Source organism: Oncorhynchus gorbuscha, linkage group LG18, assembly GCF_021184085.1.
Source record: "Oncorhynchus gorbuscha isolate QuinsamMale2020 ecotype Even-year linkage group LG18, OgorEven_v1.0, whole genome shotgun sequence".
Classification (NCBI taxonomy): Eukaryota; Metazoa; Chordata; class Actinopteri; order Salmoniformes; family Salmonidae; genus Oncorhynchus; species Oncorhynchus gorbuscha.
This window is the reverse complement of record NC_060190.1, coordinates 66307775-66329352: the sequence shown is the minus strand read 5'-3', so window position 1 is coordinate 66329352 and position 21578 is coordinate 66307775. Positions and strand designations below refer to the sequence as shown.

Sequence of the window (21578 nt, the reverse complement as noted above, 5' to 3'; positions counted from 1 at the left end):
AAAACTAAAATGATGATCAAATTGTATTACTTGTTATCTATGTAAAATGTCCTTTGACTCGAATGGGTGCCAGCACAGTATTTCCTAATACTTCCTCTTTTAATGTGACAAAGTGAAATGGTGCTTGTAACTGGTTTTATAAGATGTGACCTTCCAAATACTTTTAAAAATAGATTTAAAACAGGTTGATGAAGGTTGGTCGAACCTCTTCACTACGTTTACCTTAATTAAGGTCTGGAAGCTCCACGTATACATTTAAGGTCATTTCCGATTGAGCTGACATATGTAGCATTCACTGTGAATGCAGTCTCAGTGATCCCGGGAACTTTGCCTTTTTATCATTTCTATTGAGTTATAATGCAGATCTTCTGCGATACGGATGGAATCCAGCCCTAATTATACAAAGAGGTGTATGTTTAATATACTTATGGTGCTTGTAAAAAGGATTCAATTAGGTTTCAATTTGATGTTTGTAGATACAAGGTTTTATCTGACATTTTAGTTTTAAAAAATGTTAGTCACATATAATTGATCTTTAGATGGTTCTTCATGTGCCTGTAAAGTTCAATTTTTGAAAAAGTTAAGTTAAAATTGTTTTTATATATATACAGTACCAGTCAGAAGTTTGAACATTCCAGGTGTTGTATTTATTTGTACTATTTTCTACATTGTAGAATAATAGTGAAGACGTCAAAACTATGAAATAACACATATGAAATCATGTTGTAACCAAAAAAGTATTAAACAAAGCTTCTTCAAAGTAGCCAGCCACCCTTTGCCTTGATGACAGCTTTGCACACCCTTGGCATTCTCTCAACCAGCTTCATGAGGTAGTCATCTGGAATGCATTTCAGTTAACAGGTGTGCCTTGTTAAAAATGTATTTGTGGAATTTATTTCCTTCTTAATGTGTTTGAGCCAATCAGTTGTGTTGTGACAAGGTAGGGGTGGAATACAGAAGATAGACCTATTTGGTGAAAGTCCATATTATGGCAAGAATAGCTCAAATAAGCAAAGAGAAACGACAGTCCATCATTACTTTCAGACATGAAGGTCAGTCTATCTGGAAAATTTCAAGAACGCAGTTCAAGAGTGCAGAGAGTGTTCAAGAGTGCAGTCGCAAAAACCATCAAGCGCTGTGATGAAACTGGCTCTCATGAGGACCGCCACAGGAAAGGAAGACCCAGAGTTACCTCTGCTGCAGAGGATAAGTTCATTAGAGTTACCAGCCTCAGAAATTGTAGCGCAAATAAATGCTTCACAGAGTTCAAGTAACAAACACATCTCAACATCAACTGTTCAGAGTATACTGCATGAATCAGGCCTTCATGGTCATATTTCTGCAAAACAAAACACTACTAAAGGACACCAATAATAAGAAGAGACTTGTTTGGGTCAAGAAACATGAGCAATGGACATTAGACCGGTGGAAATCTGTCCTTTGGTCTCATCAATCTTAATTTGAGATTTTTGTTTCCAACCGCTGTGTCTTTCTGAGACACAGAGTAGGTGAATGATGATCTCTGCATGTGTGGTTCCCACCGTGAAGCTTGGAGGAGGAGGTGTGATGGTGTGGGGGTGCTTTGATGGTGACACTGTCAGTGATTTATTTAGAATTCAAGCCACGCTTCATCAGCATGGCTACCACAGCATTCTGCAGCGATACGCCATCCCATCTGAATTGCGCTTAGTGAGACTATCATTTGCTTTTCAACAGGACACTGAGCCAAAACACAGAGACAAACACATCTCTGGGCTGTGTAAGGGCTATTTGACCAAGAAGGAGAGTGATGGAGTGCTGCATCAAATGACCTGGCCTCCAAAATCACCCGACCTCAACCCAATTGAGATGGTTTGTGATGAGTTGGACCACAGAGTGAAGGAAAAGCAGCCAACAAGTGATCAGCATATGTGGGAACTCCTTCAAGACTGTTGGAAAGGCATTCCAGGTAAAGCTGGTGGAGAGAATGCCAAGACTGTGTATGTCATGCAGGTAAAAGAGGACCCAAAAGCGACTTAACAGAAACAGAGTTTATTAAAGTCCAAAACGGAATAACAGAATTCCTCTAGACTTGTAGAGGGGAAACAACTGGAGAAGCGGCCACAGACTGCAGGTCGCTTCGGGTAGGCGCAGGCCGTAGTCGACTGAGACACCTGCTCACACGCAGCATCTGATGAAGGCACAAAACACGACAGGACAGGGTGATACACAATCACGGCAAAAACACGACAGGACAGGGCGAAACGCAATCACGGCATGGTGAATACAATACAAGGAACCGACGGAACAGGAACGGATCACAAAGGAATAAATAGGGACTCTAATCAGGGGAAAGGATCGGGAACAGGTGTGGGAAGACTAAATGATGATTAGGGGAATAGGAACAGCTGGGAGCAGGAACGGAACGACAGAGAGAAGAGAGAGCGAGAGAGTGAGAGAGGGAGGGGGAGAGAGAGGGATAGAACCAAACAAGACCAGCAGAGGGAAACGAATAGCATGGGGAGCACAGGGACAAGACATGACAATAAATGACAAACATGACAGTGTAAGCTGTCATCAAGGCAAAGGGTGGCTACTTTGAAGAATCTAAAATCTAAAATATATTTTGATTTGTTTAATACTTTTTTTTGTTACAACATGATTCCATATGTGTTATTTCATAGTTTTGATGTCTTCACTAGTATGTAGAAAATAGTAAAAATATAGAAAAACCCTTGAAGGAGTAGGTGTGTCCACACTTGACTGGTACTGTACATATAAGTTCTATCTGCATAAACCCATTTGAACTTGGCACTATAAGGTTCTTTCTGCAATCAGAACACGTCTTTGACATTTCCCTCTAAATATGGTCTAGCCAGCAATAAAGGCACGGCAGCAAAAAACAAACCTGTCAGTAATCATTAAGTCATTTATCTAATCATAATACCTGTCGTAATGTATTTGTTGATATCTTCTGAGTCTATCATTTACGTATTCAAATAGCTACAGTTAGAACCTTATAGTCCCATTGTCTCGAAATGTTGTAAGTTAGTCGTCACCAACCGGTCAATCACTTTCTCCAAGCGGATCTCCAAGGCATTCCTAGTTGACCACTAAACACTTCTGTGAGGTGCCGCTTTTGTCTGACAAGTATTTTTCGTTGCTCATACAGGAGTAATAATTTGTTGAAAACAAAAATCTTATCAGGGGGTACTGCAGCATCCTCAGCACCCGCACTTCCCGTGGCTATGTATAGGCCTACCACTGGCCAATCAGATAGCTCGGATCACCAGGTCTGCACAGCTTCCTCAAGCCTAGACTGCAAAAAGAAGCCTTGAACACACAGCAAAGTTGATACTGAGATTTCAAAAACTATGACTAGAGAGAGACTCACTGAATACACCAAAAAGCTTCTGATTTTACAAGTAAGTTCATGTTTAAGTGTTTAAGTTGTTATTCAGCACTGTCAACACTTTGTTCAACACTTTTATGAGCCATAAAATGTGTTCTCCCTACTTCCACTCACGCTACAGCAGCACTGCAGCTGGAATGAATGAGCAGCAAAGTGTATCGATAAACATCCGTTGTTATTAGTGGCTTTTTGTTGTTATTGTCTTTTTTAATATCGAGAAATATTTCACTTTCTCTGGACAATGTCATAGGAGTAACAACATGAATTGGTGCATGAAGCAGAAATAATGAAGTGCTACTTGAGTTTCGCCATCGGCTGGAAGGCTGTCTCCTTTTCTCAGCGGAGGGAGGGAGAGTGGAGGGATGGTTGGTCAGGTGAGGCAGCCTACCTGCTGCTCCATCCCACCCCTCAGACTGACCATCAGTCCAGTAGAAAAGCTAATTATTATGCTCCATCGTCTGTGCCTCACAAGTAGTACAACAAATGATCTATTACTAGTGTGATCATATACTATTTTTTCAATATCATTTCAAAATGGTCTGAGAAGAACAACATTGGCAGGGCAAATTCAAGCAGAGCCAATATGCAGTGATAATGTATTGGGCCTATAGCCTACTGCACAAACCTCATTGCTGCATAACTTTTTTAAATTGGTTAATGTTGATCTCGGGTTGCATTTTGACTCAGAAAGTGATCTTGACTCAGAAAATGTTGGTGACCACTGTTGTAAGTGAAAGTGTGGTTTGTTCCATATCACTTGAGGTTCAAAAAGGCTATGAATGAAGGATTCGCTAATGTTATTTTTTTACATCTGGGGACCGAACACCACTTTTCTACATACTGTACACAAATGGAATTACTGTAACACGTAGTCACTATTTAAACACAAGGAAATAAACTATAGCTTTCACAGCCCTTTCTGCACAGATTCTTTATTTTTAACTGTGTGATTTCAAACTAAGGAATATTTGAGCATAAATGTTGGGTGCTTGAAAAATCTATATGCCCCTTCGTAGTTAATTTGATACTCACAGTCAGATTAATTTAATGTTTATAAACAGATATGAACACCAATTGCTTTCGTAGTATACCAAATTAAGAAAGGGGATATTTAAAGTCACTACATACTACACCAGTCACCATACTGTGCAACAGTATTGCTTGCTAGTGATATCCTAGAAACAGCATAAATTATGGAAGGATGGCTCTGTGGAGCATGTATCTAATTGCAGCCTGGAGCAGCTGCAAGCTTAAATAAATATGTATTGCGAAAACGTTTCTTGCCTGTCTATTTATGGGTAACAGGATTTACATTTTATTAACAGGGTTGGCCTTAAAATGTGGGACAGATGTAAATAATACACTAATCACATGAAATAAATAATACTCTTCTGAAATTACTTTGTCAAAGCAACAAAATAATTAGTGCTTTACATTGATGGTGAAACTTGGAAAAATTTTGGGATTAAGGGGGTTAATATCTTCCTAGAAGTGATAGAACATGTCAAAATGCAGAATTTTAGCATTTTAGCAAGCCTTTATTCAAATTAAGAATCTGATTTATTGAATTCTCAATGTGGTCTATATTAAAGGGCCCTCATTTAATATAAACAGCTTTTAAAATTCAATATTGGTGCACAATTTCTACTTAAAATATCAAAGGGAATCAAAAAGCACTCTTTTCGTGGAAAGACCCACGTACTTTAAAAGTGCATTTAGATTGTTGCAACGAATGCAATGACCCAATCTGATTGAACTATGAGGAGGGTCGGAATGACCAAAGCTTGTCTCTACTGCCATCTCTCTGTCATCATAATCAAATCAATTTATTATGAACTTGGCTAAAATAAAATTAAACATTGCTTTTGCCAAAAGCCAAACAATTGTGAGGAGCACACCTCATTAAAACTACAAGACATAGCTATCAAAAATATGTTTACAAAGCAGGATGTAGCCATGAAGGATAAGACAATGAAGGCAGTGAGATTGTCCACAAGAGGCTGCTGGCAATATAGAGAGGACTTGGGCCTGAGGGATTTATACTCTCAATCAGAAACTTGACATGGTACACACTGCATGTATGACTTCAAATTAAAAGCTTTTCGTTGTAAATTTGAATTTACTTACCTGGTTAAGACATACAACTGAGGGATGAGAACGAGTGCCACAAAGATTGGATTAATTATCTGACTGCAAATAAAAGGTTTCTAAGACCAGAATTAGATTCATGTTCATTTAGAATAAGTTACTAATTGAAAACATGTCATCAATAGTACAAAGAAAAGTAAAGAAATCGTCATAAAATTATTTTTCACAACACAAGAAGCCACCAACTAGTTATTGTTCATTGTCATCATAGAAATGAGACCCAGACCCAATCTGTGAATAGACCTTAACACCTCCAAAACTTACAATTTATCATTTGATCCCTTGGTATGATATTCCGGGTATACTGTGCTAATGCGTAAGGTAGCATTGTGCCCATTCATTTTGAATAAACTCTGCCAAAGAAGTGAGAGGTGATAGGCCTTGATGACACATCCTTCCCTGTTCTAACTACTGTGAAAATGATCATCCAACCAGGCTTTTCATCATACTCTGGTGTGCGTCCATGTGAATGAAACTGTATAACATGTATTCTAGTCACCTTTCACATTGTTGGAAAGAGAGACACTAAAGAATGTGCACATATGTTTGATGCATTATAGCCTACTCTATTTCGAGACGCCTATCTCAAATGTTATTTCCTCATATAATTGTGCAAAAAGTCATGTTCCGCCCTCCACCAGGCTACTCCTCTACTCTATTGTCCAACTAAGCAACCAACTACGGGAGGTAAACCAAACCCCTGCCCTATATTAACACACCATGGGACATCCTAGAGACTTTAAATCTCTTCATTCTAACAACTGCTGTCTATTGAAGGTTTGAGACGGCCACACAAGTATCCACCATGCCTACCGATTACAGTGGCACATGGGACATGACTAGTAATGAAAACTTTGAAAGTTACATGGTTGCTCTTGGTAAGTTCTCTTTTTACATTTTCTTATGTTTTTAGGCAAGTGACTTTGATTACAATAATATTGACTATTTATTGATGAATTAATTAGGGTGAGTATTGGTAAAGTGGGACACGTTATGAAAATGTGTATCCCGAACACTTTACCGAATCATCCCATTGTCTTAACCCCCAACATGATCTTCTAAACAGCTTAAGAAAGAAATATTAAACACAGGATGGATGGCTCTTTTCTACAAACACAAATTGTGCTGAAGCCACATTTTTTAAGTCGATGCTGGCAAATTGGGACACCTTGATTGACAAAGTGGGACACTTCATTCTTTATTGTAAAGAAGGATAAATTAGAGTATATGAGTATTTTCAATATTTGTATGATAAACTTCAATTGTTCATGCAAATGAAATGTATAGAAACATGCTTTATGTATTTTTGTGGAACATTAAGAATGATCATTTATAATTATTATTATCATCATCATCATTCTTGATATTAATTCTATGATGTAGCCTATATGTAATTGTATAGCCTGTAAATAAAATGAACTTCATCTAGATCTATCAGCTCAACATTCTCAACATTACACTCTAACAGACATTTTGTAGAATGAAACCAGAAAGACCTTACCCCTCAACAATTTCATTGACTGTTTTATTGTCAAATACAGCAAAATACACTTTTTTTAGTCATCACCTGTAACGTTATGAATATAGCTAGCTAGGATTTATTATGTTGGTTAGATAATATCTTTCTAGGTAAAATGCAGCTATGCTAGCAAGCTAGGTGATAGCAGATTTGAGGAAAATGAAATGCAACATGTGAGCCTATTTAGAAAATTGATTTCTATTAAGAAAACATGTATTTCATAATCCCCTGAAATATATTTTCTGCATTAAAATGGCCTAGAGGAGTGTCCCATTTTGACAGTAGGCGATTGGCATACTGGGACACTGTCAAAATGACAATATTCTAAAAAGGTGGGAGTAGTAAGAAAACAATTTACAGTCATTTTGATTTACAATTACATCCCATTACAAAATAGGCTGTAATTAGACACTGAATATCCTTTCTTAGTTTTTTATAACCTTAACATTAGGCATCTAGAGACAGGTGTCATTACACGGAATGCCACGCCCACAATGATTATCATCACATACGTCCTCACTAACACACAGGCATATTTGTTAATGTACACATTTAAAGATATCCATTACAAAGCTTAAGTGTCACACTTTGCCAGGTGTCCCACTTAACCAATACTCACTCTATCTGTTGGTAATTAATTAATGCGGACATTAGGTGGGGTAGTGTACCGTTTTATTCAACTGAAATTGATTATCTTTGATTTTTTTCACTTTTATTGATTAATTAGATAGGCCTATATCTTCAAATCAATAAGTTTTCATAATTCTCATTTCTCTTTTCTGTCAGTAATTCAAAACAATAATAACATGTATGTGATTGTTATTGTCTGAACTCTGTGTGTGTTTATTTTTTCTTTAGTATGTGGCACATATGGGGGCACCTGCAGGGTTAGGGTTACATTCTAAATGTAATATGTTACAGTGACTAGTTACCTGTCCAAAAGTGTAATCAGTAACATAAATTTTGTATTAGCCTCCCCCAAAATCTGTAACATAATTGGATTACTTAGCCTGGCTGCAGCGCTTGAGACCAAGAGGAGTGCAACCAATTCGTTACCTCCAAAAACAAGCATGTTTTTCAAAACAACAACATTCATCCGGGAGGGACAGAAAAGGCCCAAGCATCCTCCTACGAAGCCAGAAACTGGACACCTAGCCATGGCCCGGGACTGCAAGATGCTTGTCGATATTGGCCAGCAACTCATTTTTCCACCAGAGATTGCTTCTACCAACCTTAGGCCAAACATGGTACTCTGGTCCCCTTCACGAAAGGCTGTGTACATCATAGAACTCACAGTCCCGTGGGAAAACTCTGTTGAAGAGGCCTACGAGCGTAAGAGTTGGCAGCAGACACAACTCAGGGTGGCTGGAATGCAAAAGTCTGGCCAGTTGAAGTGGGATGCAGAGGATTCGTTGCTTCTTCCACCATCAGGTTGCTGAAAGAACTTGGAATCCATGGACAGGCTCTGCGGCAGACCGTCAGAGCAGTTTCTCAAGCAGCTGAAAGAGGCAGCCAGTGGATCTGGATCAAACGGAAGGACCCTTGCTGGGCTATAACTTCATGACCCCCCACCCCCACCTGAGAACCCAATTCAGATCCCTCCAACATGATGAGGGCATATGAGGTATGCGGTCAGCTGTAGGGCTGGCTCAGGGAAGAGGACGCCCCTGCCTTGCATAGTCCCGTGGGACATCTTAATTGGGCTTGATCACCCTTTAGCTGACCACCTTTGATGAGGGTGTTTAGTGATTAAAGGCCAAAACACCCACTGATTCGAAGGCACACTACTGAGGATGTGTCCCAAAATTGACATCTTAACCCAGTCTAAGAAATAAACCTCCCATGCCACTCTGTCAACATCACGGCAAATCTCATGTGAGTGCATACCATCTATTGGCACAATGGACAGTTTTTATCATCTCGTCCCGTGTTTTATGATTCTTCAGTTACTTTTGGATTACTTTCCCCGTCAAAGGCATTAGAAGAAGACAAAAAGGTTTCATCAAACACATTTGGTGTCCTTATAGTGGTCTGTGACTTGTGGTCAGACTTGCTCAGGTGGAACAAACTTAAACTTTTAATGCTAAATTATAATATATATTATTATAATATACATTGAGAGTACAAAACATTAAGAACACCTTCCTAATATTGAATTGCAATGTATATCTTCTTTCTTTTGACCAACATGCTCACCAGTAGAATTATAACTCCATATAATATGAATCTTAACTTCTTTCGAAATACATTCTGAAGAATTAAAATGTGTAACTTTGGAATTATGATTCATAGCCTAGCTCACCAGTTTCCTACTGAGAATGGATTGGAAATGTTCAGTCTCTTAGGATATATTTGTAACACATGCAGGATTTCTTTCCTTACAGGCATTGATTTTGCAACACGCAAGATTGCAAACATGTTGAAACCTCAGAAAGTGATTGAGCAAGACGGGGATTCTTTCACCATCAAAACATTCACTACCTTCAAAAACTACACAGTCTCATTCAAGATTGGGGAAGAGTTTGAGGAGGTGACCAAAGCCATGGATAACAGAAAAGTCCAGGTAGAAACTTGCAATTTACAGTTCCTATGGGCGCCGGCACTTTATCATTTACGTCATATCATTATCATGATGAATAGAACCCTTTTTGTTATTTTGCTCCTTATTGCTTATTGAACTGTGGTCATTAATATGGCAACATGGAGGACAATATGTAACAGAGCTGTCTATAAGCCTGTGTCAAGCAAGCTGGCGCTGTCCCAGGTGTTTTAAAGTTATGGTCCACACAACCCATTGTGATAAGTACTCTTGTTAATTACAGACGGTGGTCAACTGGGACAATGATAAACTGGTGTGTGTTCAGAAGGGAGAGAAGAAGAACAGAGGGTGGACACACTGGATAGAAGGAGATGAGCTCTATCTGGCATGTAGCATGTACTCATATCTTTTAACTACATTGATGGCATTTGTATTAGTAGGTCTAACTGTTATGCATTTTTCCTCTCTCTTATAGGAAATCACCTGTGGGGATAAAGTCTGCAAGCAGATTTATAAAAGGAGTGCTTGATAATTCTTTCACCATAAAGTTTGCACAATATTTCTTCAACCTTACATTTGCTAAATATTCTTCATAAATGTATCACTAATATGACATGCTCATGGTATGTTTTGAGTATGCAAAATAATTAAAATAAAATAGTCAACATTTTAACAACATGAATAAAATCAACATGATATACATTTGAGGATTTCGTGACTATGTACAATACTTTTAATCTACTAAAAACATGAATAAAGCACTGGACCATGAATGCATTGTTTTGTAATACTCCAGCCCAGCAGGTGGTGCTATAGGCCTAGTATTGGTTCAATTGGATGACACCATCCGCCTTTCTAAGCGCGCAATTTTTCAAGTTTAGCGGAATTTGATTTGTCGTAAAGATTATTCCATGCCCATTAGCTAGCTACTCTAGAAACGATTGTACATATTGTTTCGTTTTCTGTTTCAAATATCATCTGGTGAAAAAGTGTATGAGTAAACCAGTGTGGTAGGCTATGTATGCTATCCACTACTAGCTGCCGAGCTAACGTGAACTGTCGGGAGAAAATGGCAACAGCAATGGACGAGGAGGAAAGAAAACTTCAGGTGCAACTTTTACCTTTGATTTATTAATTCACAATTATACATGTGTCTTGGAAGCACGTGTTGTCAGTTAGATGAAGATGGACAAGGCTAGTATTTACTCATGTTTCCACTAAACCCGTAGAGACTGAAAGCAGCAGTCCACTATACAGTGGGAAGACTGTGTCAAAGCATTGGTGAGGATCATCAGAAGGAATTCAGTAGACAGGTTATAGCAGCAATCGCTGAAACGACATTCAGGCAATGTGGTGAGTATTATAACAAACATCAACAAATAATGTCTTTAGGGAAGGGGAGATTGCTGTGCATGACTGGTAACAAGAGGGCCCTGATGAGTTCGTTATGAACATCTTTGTGCACGGTCTCCACCTTGGGTTTACTCTGTCCAAGCACCAGTCAAATTCACATGTTATTCTGTCCCAGTCCAGAAACTGCCCCTACATGGGATGGATTTGATTGGTAAACATGGTAATAATGTAGTTCCAACTTGCCAAATGACAGGCTTGGTATTCTTGTCAACATATTATTTACATATTTGGGTCTTGGGGGGTTTACTGGAAAATCTTGAGACTCAAAAGGATTTGTTCAAACACCCTCATGGCTTCCTTTCCTCATCGTTTTCCTGAAAGACCAGGGATAGATGGGCAGATGACCATACATACATTGACTATCAAGTCCTCTGACATCAGCGTCATAAATAAAAAATAACACTTTCTGTGTATCTCAATGGTCAGATGTAGATTGTTCCCCTTGTCTCCTTTCCTTCATCTGTACTGATGTGGCAAAAAATAGTCAGGCAGCCTAGCGGAGGTTGTGACTAGATGGAGTGCAGCTAGGATTGGAAGTGTCTTTTCGTAGCAGATTAGGAGAGCATTTTAGCTGAGCCTAACACTTCCTAACCATAACCTAATTCCCCCAACCTGCTATGTTAATACTCCTTACCTGCTAAAAAAAAAAACTTCCGGTCGTAGCTGTATACCACATAGTCAAAATCCCTAGCGTTTAGAGAGTTGGGCCAGTAACCGAAGGGTCACTGGTTCAAATACCCAAGCCGACAAGTTGAAAAATATAGCTCTGGGAAAAATTAAGCGTCCCCTGTAAAATAATCAGTTTCTCTGGTTTTACTGTTTATAAGTATGTGTTTGGGTAAAAATTCTCATTTTTGTTTTATTCTATAAACTACTGACAACATTTCTCCCAAATAGAAATATTGTCATTTAGAGCATTTATTTGTGGAAAATGACAATTGGTCAAAATAACACAAAATATTTGGTGTTGTCAGACCTCGAATAATGCAAAGAAAATAAGTTCATATTCATTTTTAAACAACACCATACTAATGTTTTAATTTAGGAAGAGTTCAGAAATCAATATTTGGTGGTATTAACCCTGATTTTTCAATCACAGCTTTCATGTGTCTTGGCATGCTCTCCACCAGTCTTTCACATTGATGTTGTCACTCCTGGCACAAAAATTCAAGCAAGCTCGGTTTTGTTTGATGTCTTGTGACCATCCATCTTCCCCTTGATCACATTCCAGAGGTTTTCAATGGGGTTCAGGTCTGGAGATTGGGCTGGTCATGATCTGGTGGTCCTCCATCCACACCTTGATTAACTTGGCTGTGTGGCATAGAGCATTGTCCTGCTGGAAAAACCAATCCTCAGAGTTGTGGAACATTGTCATAGAAGGAGGAAAGTTTTCTTCCAGGTTAACCTTGTACGTGGCTTGATTAATGCGTTCTTCACAAAGACTAATCTGCCCGATTCCAGCTTTGCTGAAGCACCCCCAGATCATCACCGATCCTCCAAGTTTCACAGTGGGTGCGAGACCTGGAGAGGCCTACAAGCCAGTGTCTCGCACCCACTGAAATTTGGTGGAGGATCGGTGATGATCTGGGGGCCACATTACACTGAAATTATTCTGCTTGTATGTTTCAGATGATTGACAGCATTTCTTTTTTTCCTTTTTAGATATCTTTGCAAAGGACTTGGAGGCCTTTGCAAGGTAAAAGGTCTTCACACAGCTTGTATTGGTGTTATGAAATCCGTGTTTATTCAGACTGACAATCCTGCTGTCACAAATGAATGATTTCCAGTCCATCATTTATGCAATGTGCAGTTAGGTGGGGCGGGGGGTGATTGGCATCAAATGCTCTGCAGGGTCCATTGTAAACAGAAAAGGTTCCTTCAGCAAGTATAAGGCAATACCATGAAGTTTAATCATTTGCTTCTGTTTCATAATCAGATTAAGACTAACGTGTGTTGCGGGGGTTAAATTGTAGGCATGCCAAAAGAAGCACAGTATCTGTAGAGGATGTGAAGCTTACAGCTCGTCGAAGTACAGCACTGGTGGGTATTGGCTAATTTAACAATAATTCACAGGTTTGATTAACAGTCAGTTCTTACATTTACATTCATAAGGTGAATGCACCAATTTGTAAGTCGCTCTGGATAAGAGCGTCTGCTAAATGACTTAAATGTACATTTACATTTAAGTCATTTAGCAGACGCTCTTATCTTGAAGCTTTATTGTATCGTTTTATGATGGACCCAACCTGACAACTGTTATGGTACCAGTCATATTTGGACCCTTAGTTTTCCACAGCAACATAGGTATTTGCAATGGTATTGTCTCCTACGTTTGAAATAACTCTCTTTTCTAGTCTAACTTCATACAAAGGAAGAGTGAAGAGATTGCCAGCGCCAACCAGGAGCAGAGAGACACAAGGAAGAAGATTGCAGGGAAGAGGAAGAATACAGAGATGGTGTAGGGAGGGAAAACATGCTACCCTAGTACTAAGTGAATGGGGTTGATTATACAGACAGTTAATAGCATGTGTACTTTTACTAATACGGCATCAACTGCTCAACCAAACTTGCAGAAAATATTTATTGATTACAATTCCAAGTTGTACAGCAATATTATCTTCATTGGCTGAAATGTAAGCACTGTTCCAATGTCTTCTCCAAATGTATTTACAGATCTACACATTAACACCAGTTCAATACAATTAAAGGGCAACAGGTGTTCCCATTCATTATTGGGATGTGCTGTAATATCCTTTGTGTACACAATCTGAAATATCAACCTGTTCATTGTCTTGTCCCAAAGAATAGATTAGTTCTACCCAATGCTGCAATGTTATTTTAAAATAGCCAAATAAACAATACTTGTCATCAGGTCTGATTAGAAATGTATCCAAACTTACTACCCCATTCTGACTCCTTTTAGGTTACCATAAATATAAGAGACCCCATTTCAAGCCTGTGAGGACTTCAGTCTTCATCCTTCAGGACACTGACTCCAGTCCGGGTTCAGATGGAAACCTCGGTCAGCAGTGTCCAAGGTCCCTAGATATGTGAATTAAATTAGATTTCGACAACTCAAATGTCACAAAAGTACCCAGTATTCATATAAGCATATCTATTCAAAAGCAAAGTTTTATTAGAGAACTCTTATTTGACATGTCTAAAACACCTTTTTGAAACACTGAATCACACTGGGAAATATGACAACCACACCACTCCATGCTCTCACACCAACACTCACGTCCCCAGTGTCCTCGGCAGGTGTCATCCACATCAAGTTCACACTTACAGAGCATCAATAACAAGGAAAGAAACCACACACACCATACAGCATTCAGGTCAGGTAGGTTATATAAGCAAGACAAATATTCAGCACAACATTCCACACTACATTTGTGTACTACTTCTGCACTTGATCAATAAGGGTAGGAAAAATTGCTATAATAAAAGATCTTGAAGTACTACTAAATGAAAGTCCATTTTAGGGGGAAGGAGCTTGTAGCATCTGCAGCTTCCATTCACTCTCACAAAAGCAGTCAAATTGGGCTCTTTCATCGCACAACCAGTCCGTTTCACGCTTTCTTTTTCTCTCCGTTCGCTCACTCATCGATTCACTCTTCGCCACAAGCCATCCTCAGTCGCACTCATGAGTTCTTAAAATGTCAGCTGCGCAGTTCTTTCCATTAAAAAGTGGATAAAAAAATGAAACACCCACCGTCTCTTAGAACATGCGGAGTGAAGCCGTTGTTTGATGGCAAAGCATTTACAGATGGGAAGAGGGAGAGTGATACTGACATCACCCAAAGAATGCTGCCAAAGAGGAGCTTCTTCCCAGGAAAATGGAAGAGAAGTGAACTGCAGAAGAGATTGTAGTGAAGGTTTTTCCATTGAACTTGACTGCAAATAAAGTTGCACTTAAACATTTCAGTTTCAACCAGATTCTTTCCAATGCAAGATTGTCATATATATATATATATATGATTTCTCATGCATTTTCAGAAACATCACAACACATGCCTTTAAGAATCCAGTTGAAAATAGGTCAGGACAAACTTAAAGTAGCACTTAAGCTGAACACTCTGGTAAATAATAATTCACCTCAAACACTTTCTAAATTAAATCTTGAGCATTTTCCAAATTTACAAAAAACATTTGACAAAAGCGTTTAGCTATCAAATACGCGTAACACCAGAAATAGATTTGGAAAAAGACATCTCACAATACTTACCATACAAACTATTACTTACATACCCCACCCTGAAGACTTGGACTCCATACTGGAGCCAAATCCTCCTGAGCTAAACCCACTACCACTGGTTGTTGAATTAGAACCGGTACCCCAACCTAGACTGGCTGAGCTGGCGCCGTAGTTACTGTTGCCTGGGTTGTAGGCCTGGCTCTGATCCCTGGTGGAGCTAGTCTGCCCAGTAGAGGTGGTGCCTGAGGTGGCAGTCTGCCCTTGTTGACTCGCCAACATACCCATCATTCCCCAACTGCTCTGCAGGGCAGCTTGAGCAGCAGCCATCATGGCAGGGTTCAGACTAAAGTTGCCAAAATTAGCCATATTACTCCCGGCACTGCTCCCTAACCCTGTGCGGTTACTACCAAAGCCCTGAGCCCCAAACCCATTTCCAAACCGCCCTGCTCGCTCCATCATCTGCCTACTGCCATGCTTTGGCTCAGCGTTTGAGATGTGCACGCTGACCCCCTTAATAATCAGGTCCTCTCCACATAGGGAACTGGCAACCTGGACAGAAAAAAAAACATGCCAGTGACATTATAAAGGGGTAATTCAGCAGATGGCAAAAAAATTATGCCTTTCAATTTGCAGTGGCACCAACCTGGTCATCGGCAAAGCTGACGAAGGCAAAGGCACGAAAGGGCTTGGGGATGAAGACGTCAGTGACCTCGCCATACTGCATGAAGAACTGGCGCAGCTCATCAGCGGAAATGTCTTCAGTGCAACGGCCTACAAACACTTTCCTGCTTCTCATGGGCTCATCTGGACCTTGCTGTTTTACAAAAGGTAGAAAAAAAGTATTGCACATTATCAATATATATGGCATTAGGGGGAGGTGGTGGGCTGTGTGGTCTGAAATAAGCACTCTTGCCATTAATGATCCATGCCATACAGATACAAACACCCACCTTGGAGTTGGGGAGTTTGCAGTCACACCATCTTCCATCAATCATGTGGCGTTGAGAGATCACTTTATCTTGAGTTTCATACTCAGTAAACCTCACAAAGCCAAATCCCTTTGAGTTTCCAGTCTTCACATCTCGTTTCACCTGTAAGTAGGAGCATGAGGTTAAAACCTACATTTCCCCTTTAAACATTTTGGGTTAATCTGCAGTTGCTACATTCTTTTTGGGACATAAATGATATGTACCCATTGATTCATGAAGAATATAACTAAGAACTGCCTTGCGTGGCTATATTTCTCCAGATCCAACCCGTAGCAAAATGGTGGTGGAGAGAAAGCTTTGTCATTGTTTAAACAGCTCACTGCCACTTTAAAATGTCTCAAATGTTAGTTTAGTATGAACCACAGATATAGCAAGGCCTTGCACATTAGAGCTGTGTAAAAGGGGAAAAAAATGGATCCACTGCACTCAAGTGACCGGTATGAATGAAATTGCTAATCGGATACTTTACCTGTACCATGATGACTTCCCCAAAGGTGCTGAAGTAATCTTTTAGGTCCTGTTCAGATGTCTTCCATGGCAACCCCAGTACAATCAGGTCTGAAGTCTTCATGTCACCCCTCTTCATCTTTACAGCCGAGGAGGCATCAATCTCGTCCATTTTCCTTTTGTTGTCTGAAATAGTGTGGTACAGCTCATTCAATCGCTGTTGGAACACTACAGACATTTGCCTAGCTAGATACTCATTCCATGTGATGCATATAACTAGGGAACAGTTGACGCATGAATAATTTATTATACATGTATTATAATGCATTTGTCCCCCAGTTGGTGGCTAATAAAATAACACGTAAAAAGTCCGTCACCATACCTTTGGGATAATTGACGACATAGACCAAATTGCCCCAGCCGTTTTCAGGTGCATGAAGAATCCCTTCCACCAAACGGACCCCTCGCATGCACTGCGAAACTGGACTCCTGAATCGTAGGCCGCAGGCCCCTGGAAACTGAGCTGCCACAGTAGAAAGCAACACTGTGCCATCATCCTCGGATGGGATCTCCATGGGCTCCTCATTCTCTTCTTCGGCCACGCGAATGTACACTTCTGCCATTTTTACGCACAACGCCTTTTGTTAGCCCAAAACACAGCACTGGCAAGCTTACGTTAGATAGTCAAGTGTTTAGAGGGCTATGCCCGACGACACGAACCGATTGGTACAAAACAGTCGTGAAAAAAACAGGTTTTGCAACAAACCAAAAAATAGTTTAGATGTTGAAATGGACGCTATTTATCTTGATTAAACCAAATTGTATTTAAACGACATAGAGTTTGAGATATTCTCGCAAACGAGGTTACCACGGTCCCACTCCCAGTGTTCCTTTGTTAGGTTAGCTAGCTAACGTTAGCTAACTGTGTCATCGACACCGGACGACGACCTCGCTATAGCAATGTGGCTATGAATGCGCTAACGGCGTCTATCGCACTGTTGGTCCTACAAATTGAAATGTGGTCTAAGAAAACTGAAATCGAGCAATCATATAATTAACGTGAAGTCTTAACTCCGTTTTCTTATCTAACATGCACGTATCACTGCAGATGTAAAGCAAATATTTACGCTCAAAAGCATCTGCGACAACATGAAACACCGCTGTACTTTCAGATCAAAATGGCATTATGTCAGTCATGGAGGAAGTACGTCATGTCAGATGATCTCATTGTAAACGGAGGGAGGGTGTTGTGCATCTAGGAAATGACAGAAAATGATAAATAGTTATTTCAAGGTAACTACACAATTTTTACTGTGATCTCTTAAAACATTTGTATTTTCCTAAAAAAATGTAACCTTGGGTAAACTGATTATACCCACCTGAGATCCATACTCGATGACAACTGGGACGCCCCCCGCCCTATGTAAAGATTGGATGAATCAATTTTCTTCCCTCCATGACTTTCTGTGACAACTGGGGACCAATGAACGTTTCGTCTATAAGGGATACAGCTTTAGTCAAATTCAATTTTCGTGACAGCAGGTTAGGAGAATTCGGAGAAAGGGTAAAAGTTAGCCATAATACCCCAACATTATAATTGACGTCAATTTCACAAAAGCTGTATCCCATCTAGACAAGATCAGGGAACAAGCGTCACCAACATTCCAGATAGGAATTCCAGGCTGCTGGACCGCTCTCCATGTTGTTGTTAGCCATAGCAACATGCATCACAGGAGGGAAGAAAGCACCTCAAATGGCTCGTTTGTTAAAATTATACTGTAGACACTTGGGGCGCTAGTAATGTTTACAAGCCACCCCTGGACGTCCCACTTCTGACACCCCAATCCACTGTAGCGAACAGCGGGAGCATTGCACCAACAGGAATTCGAACCAAGGTTGCCCGACCACAATGCACAAGCCACAACCAAGATATGTTTATAATGGGCTTAAACGGTTGGGGTCGCGTAACATGAATGCAAAACAAACACAGGAGTCAACTATTCATTAAAACCCCCATCTGCCAAAAGACAAAAACAACCAACCATTAGGGGCACGTACAAACATTTTAAGTAGCCTATTGCGCTTTTACTTTGCATTGTTGAAATGTGAATGATGTTTGGTGAGGGTTCCTTTCATTATTTGCACTAACAGGCAATATAGTTAATCTACATATAAACTAGAAAACATTTGACAAGTGGCATGAGAATAGGTTAAGAACAAGACATCTCAAACGGCTTTATTACATTTTCAATAACAGTACATTTTAGTACAGTATCTTGATCCAGCTCACTGTGGAACACCAAGGCTGTTTACACAGGCAGACCAGACCAATTGTTCTTTTTTTCACTATTTGGACGTTTGACCAATCAGATCAGCACGTGTCAATAATTGGGATGCCCGTGTAAACGCAGGACAAAATATTGAAATAAAATACAAAAAAATGTGAAAAGGGTGCAGAGCTCCATCTTATCAATGGAAGGAGAAAAGGAAACCCATCTCAATTGAATTGCAATTCATTTTTACTTGTGGCCACACACAAATAGATCACATGTATTGTACATCACAGAAAAGGTGAAAAATGTCAACTATTAAAGAAAGTGCTTCTGTACAGTGGAGAATTGTTTTCTTCTGCCATTCAGATGCTATGACTTAAGACCAAGAAAAGAAATTACAAAATTAGTAAGGGCATAAATCAGAGAACATGTTTTTGTTCCATTGGGTGTGAACATTTAAAGGAGGTTAATCAAAAAAGGTTCACTATGAATTATATTTAAAAAAAATTGGCATCATTAGAACTGGTATGATATTTCACATGGAGTCTGCAGTCAATAGGAAATCCATTCTTCACTTTCAATTACTCTGGTGCATAGCTTTGCCAGTGTAAGTACATATGCAGTGTTTAGCCAAAATAAAATAGTTAACCGGTTACAAATTATGAACAAGACAGATGACTTGGATCTTTGCATCGTGGAAAGCAATTCTACAGCATGCATGCTTAAATTAACCCATGGCAGACAAAACCAAATGTAACATTTCAGATAATTATTTTCAGACATTGATTTGTACATTTCATTCACAGAATAGCAACTGCTGTTTCAAGCACAGGAAAGGTGTCTGTTAGTCAGGTGGTATTTCACTAAGTGGACACTTACAAAAATCCCCATCCATTAAACTAAATCCAGCCCCAACAATCACAAAACCCACCCTAAACCCTTATTCCCTACTCCACCCAATTAAAACAGAGTTAAGGGGTTAACTGAAATTAAGTTACTCGTGAACTACTTCTGTATTGAAATTAGCAATCATCACAATTTATAGCATGTGCTTAGTTAACACAGTATTAGTTCAAGCACATTTGATTTTTGTACAACAAAAAAAAGCCGTGATGAAACAAAAATAGCTGGCAAATAAATACATCATTGACGTTTTCTGAACGCAGCTCCTGTAATCTGGTCAATATTTTGCTTTCTGCATGTTTTATTTTGTCTCAGCTTTCTTACATGATTACATTGGATTAATATGACAAGCTTTATTTGAAAAGAACCTGACAAACTGAAAGCAACTGAATAAAACAAACCATCAGAGAATAGAATTCTTTAAAAAAAGAAAGTTAAATAATTTGTACAATTACGCTCAAACATTTGCTTTCAAGACATACATTTGCATGGGATGATAGTGTTTTGTCATTCAAGGTAACATAAAAGGGTCCAAGAAGGAATGCACAAGTTTTTGATTTGACACCACAGGAACTCTTCTTTTTAACTAGTTGACAAACAATTGTGCTCTTCTTGTGTAGGAAAGGCATTGGTTTCCCTTAGTTTGTGGTGTCCAAGTCAGTTTAAAACGGTGTTGAAGAAGATGCTATGAAATTTAACATTCTCAAGTTGTTGTAATGGTCTTCCAGTCAACTTTGGAGTTCAAAATGACATCTGAAGAAAAGTAAGAATGAGTCAGGGTTAACTTCTACTGAACAATGAACACACTGTATACAGCTGTTGTTCCATAAGTAGCTAAAAAGGCGGAGCTTTACAGCAATACAAAAAGGGCAAAGCACCTTCAGGTTTCAATTCCAGATCTTGAGAAAACTGTCCCAGGATCCTGTTGCAACTGCCATGCCATCGTCGGTAACTCCCAGGCAGCTAACACGGTTGTCATGTCCAGCCAACACACCTAAAACGGAACCACAATATTAGTCTCAGGACGGTGCTGGGAATGATGGATTTAATTTAGCTGACATTATAAATAAGTTAAAATGAGCTTGAAACATTTGTTGGGAGTTATTTTGAATTTCACATTTCCAGGACAGGTTGCATGACTAAATACGTGTACAATATAAAACATGCTTGGTGTGCAATAGTGTTGTCACGATACTAGAATTTTGAATTTAATACAGATAGCTTCCAGGTTTAGTATCACGACACTCAATACCAAGACAAAAAAAAGGCACATTAGGCAAAGTCACAGGATGGCACTTGATGCAGCAGGGAAGCCTAGTGGTTAGAGCATTGGACTAGTAACCGAAAGGTTGCAAGTTCAAATCCCCGAGCTGACAAGGTACAAAATCTGTCGTTCTGCCCCTGAACAGGCAGTTAACCCACTGTTCCTAGGCCGTCATTGAAAATAAGAATTTGTTCTTAACTGACTTGCCTAGTAAAATAAAGGTAAAATAAAAAAATTGCAGACAAACACAGCTACTGCTCTGTTCAATTGTTGGACATATTTATTTAACTAAGCAAGTCAGTGAAGAACATATTCTTATTTACAAAGACGGCCTATTCCTTCCTCCTTCCATTGGTGAATTGAACCCAGTTCTCCCACGTGACAAGCAGGGACACACACCACTATTCTAAAGAGAAGGTGTCTTGAGATCAACAATCAATTAGACATTTTGTTTGTCAATATTTTTTCAGGGACAGCCATGTATGCATTAATGA

At 39.4% G+C, this 21578-nt stretch overlaps 4 protein-coding genes across 6 annotated transcripts in view; 2 read left to right on the top strand and 2 right to left on the bottom strand.

Annotated features, from left to right (window-relative positions):
- The first annotated feature begins 6261 nt into the window (after nucleotides 1-6261).
- rbp7b (retinol binding protein 7b, cellular) lies at nucleotides 6262-10370 on the top strand. The gene is made up of 4 exons (XM_046310043.1): nucleotides 6262-6417; nucleotides 9443-9621; nucleotides 9881-9982; nucleotides 10073-10370. The coding sequence occupies exons 1-4, from the start codon at nucleotides 6345-6347 to the stop codon at nucleotides 10124-10126; spliced, it is 408 nt and encodes a 135-aa protein (XP_046165999.1). The 5' UTR covers nucleotides 6262-6344; the 3' UTR covers nucleotides 10127-10370.
- A 76-nt stretch (nucleotides 10371-10446) lies between these two features.
- Nucleotides 10447-13891, top strand: cenps (centromere protein S). The gene is made up of 5 exons (XM_046310044.1): nucleotides 10447-10705; nucleotides 10827-10950; nucleotides 12673-12706; nucleotides 12984-13050; nucleotides 13365-13891. The coding sequence occupies exons 1-5, from the start codon at nucleotides 10619-10621 to the stop codon at nucleotides 13470-13472; spliced, it is 420 nt and encodes a 139-aa protein (XP_046166000.1). The 5' UTR covers nucleotides 10447-10618; the 3' UTR covers nucleotides 13473-13891.
- LOC124002562 (TAR DNA-binding protein 43-like) lies at nucleotides 13573-17841 on the bottom strand. Of its 3 annotated transcripts, none has more exons than XR_006833063.1 (6): nucleotides 17027-17841; nucleotides 16667-16830; nucleotides 16159-16299; nucleotides 15852-16022; nucleotides 14726-15757; nucleotides 13573-14052 (listed from the first exon to the last, which is right to left on the bottom strand). XR_006833063.1 is itself a non-coding variant. In XM_046310042.1 (5 exons), the coding sequence occupies exons 1-5, from the start codon at nucleotides 17265-17267 to the stop codon at nucleotides 15254-15256; spliced, it is 1221 nt and encodes a 406-aa protein (XP_046165998.1). In that variant the 5' UTR covers nucleotides 17268-17841; the 3' UTR covers nucleotides 13573-15253. The 3 variants fall into 3 exon arrangements, 1 of the variants encoding a protein (XP_046165998.1); XR_006833064.1 differs by having other exon boundaries at nucleotides 13722-14052; nucleotides 14252-15757; XM_046310042.1 differs by having other exon boundaries at nucleotides 13573-15757.
- Nucleotides 17842-18850: 1009 nt separating this feature from the next.
- The window catches only part of LOC124003473 (guanine nucleotide-binding protein G(I)/G(S)/G(T) subunit beta-1-like), a 28073-nt gene continuing 25345 nt past the window's right edge, over nucleotides 18851-21578 (bottom strand). Inside the window, exons 10-11 of the mRNA XM_046311754.1 lie at nucleotides 20699-20814; nucleotides 18851-20573 (exon numbers count right to left, since the gene is read on the bottom strand). Coding sequence (XP_046167710.1) covers nucleotides 20708-20814 — 107 coding nt within the window. The 3' untranslated portion in view covers nucleotides 18851-20573; nucleotides 20699-20707. The remainder of the gene's footprint in view (nucleotides 20574-20698; nucleotides 20815-21578) is intronic.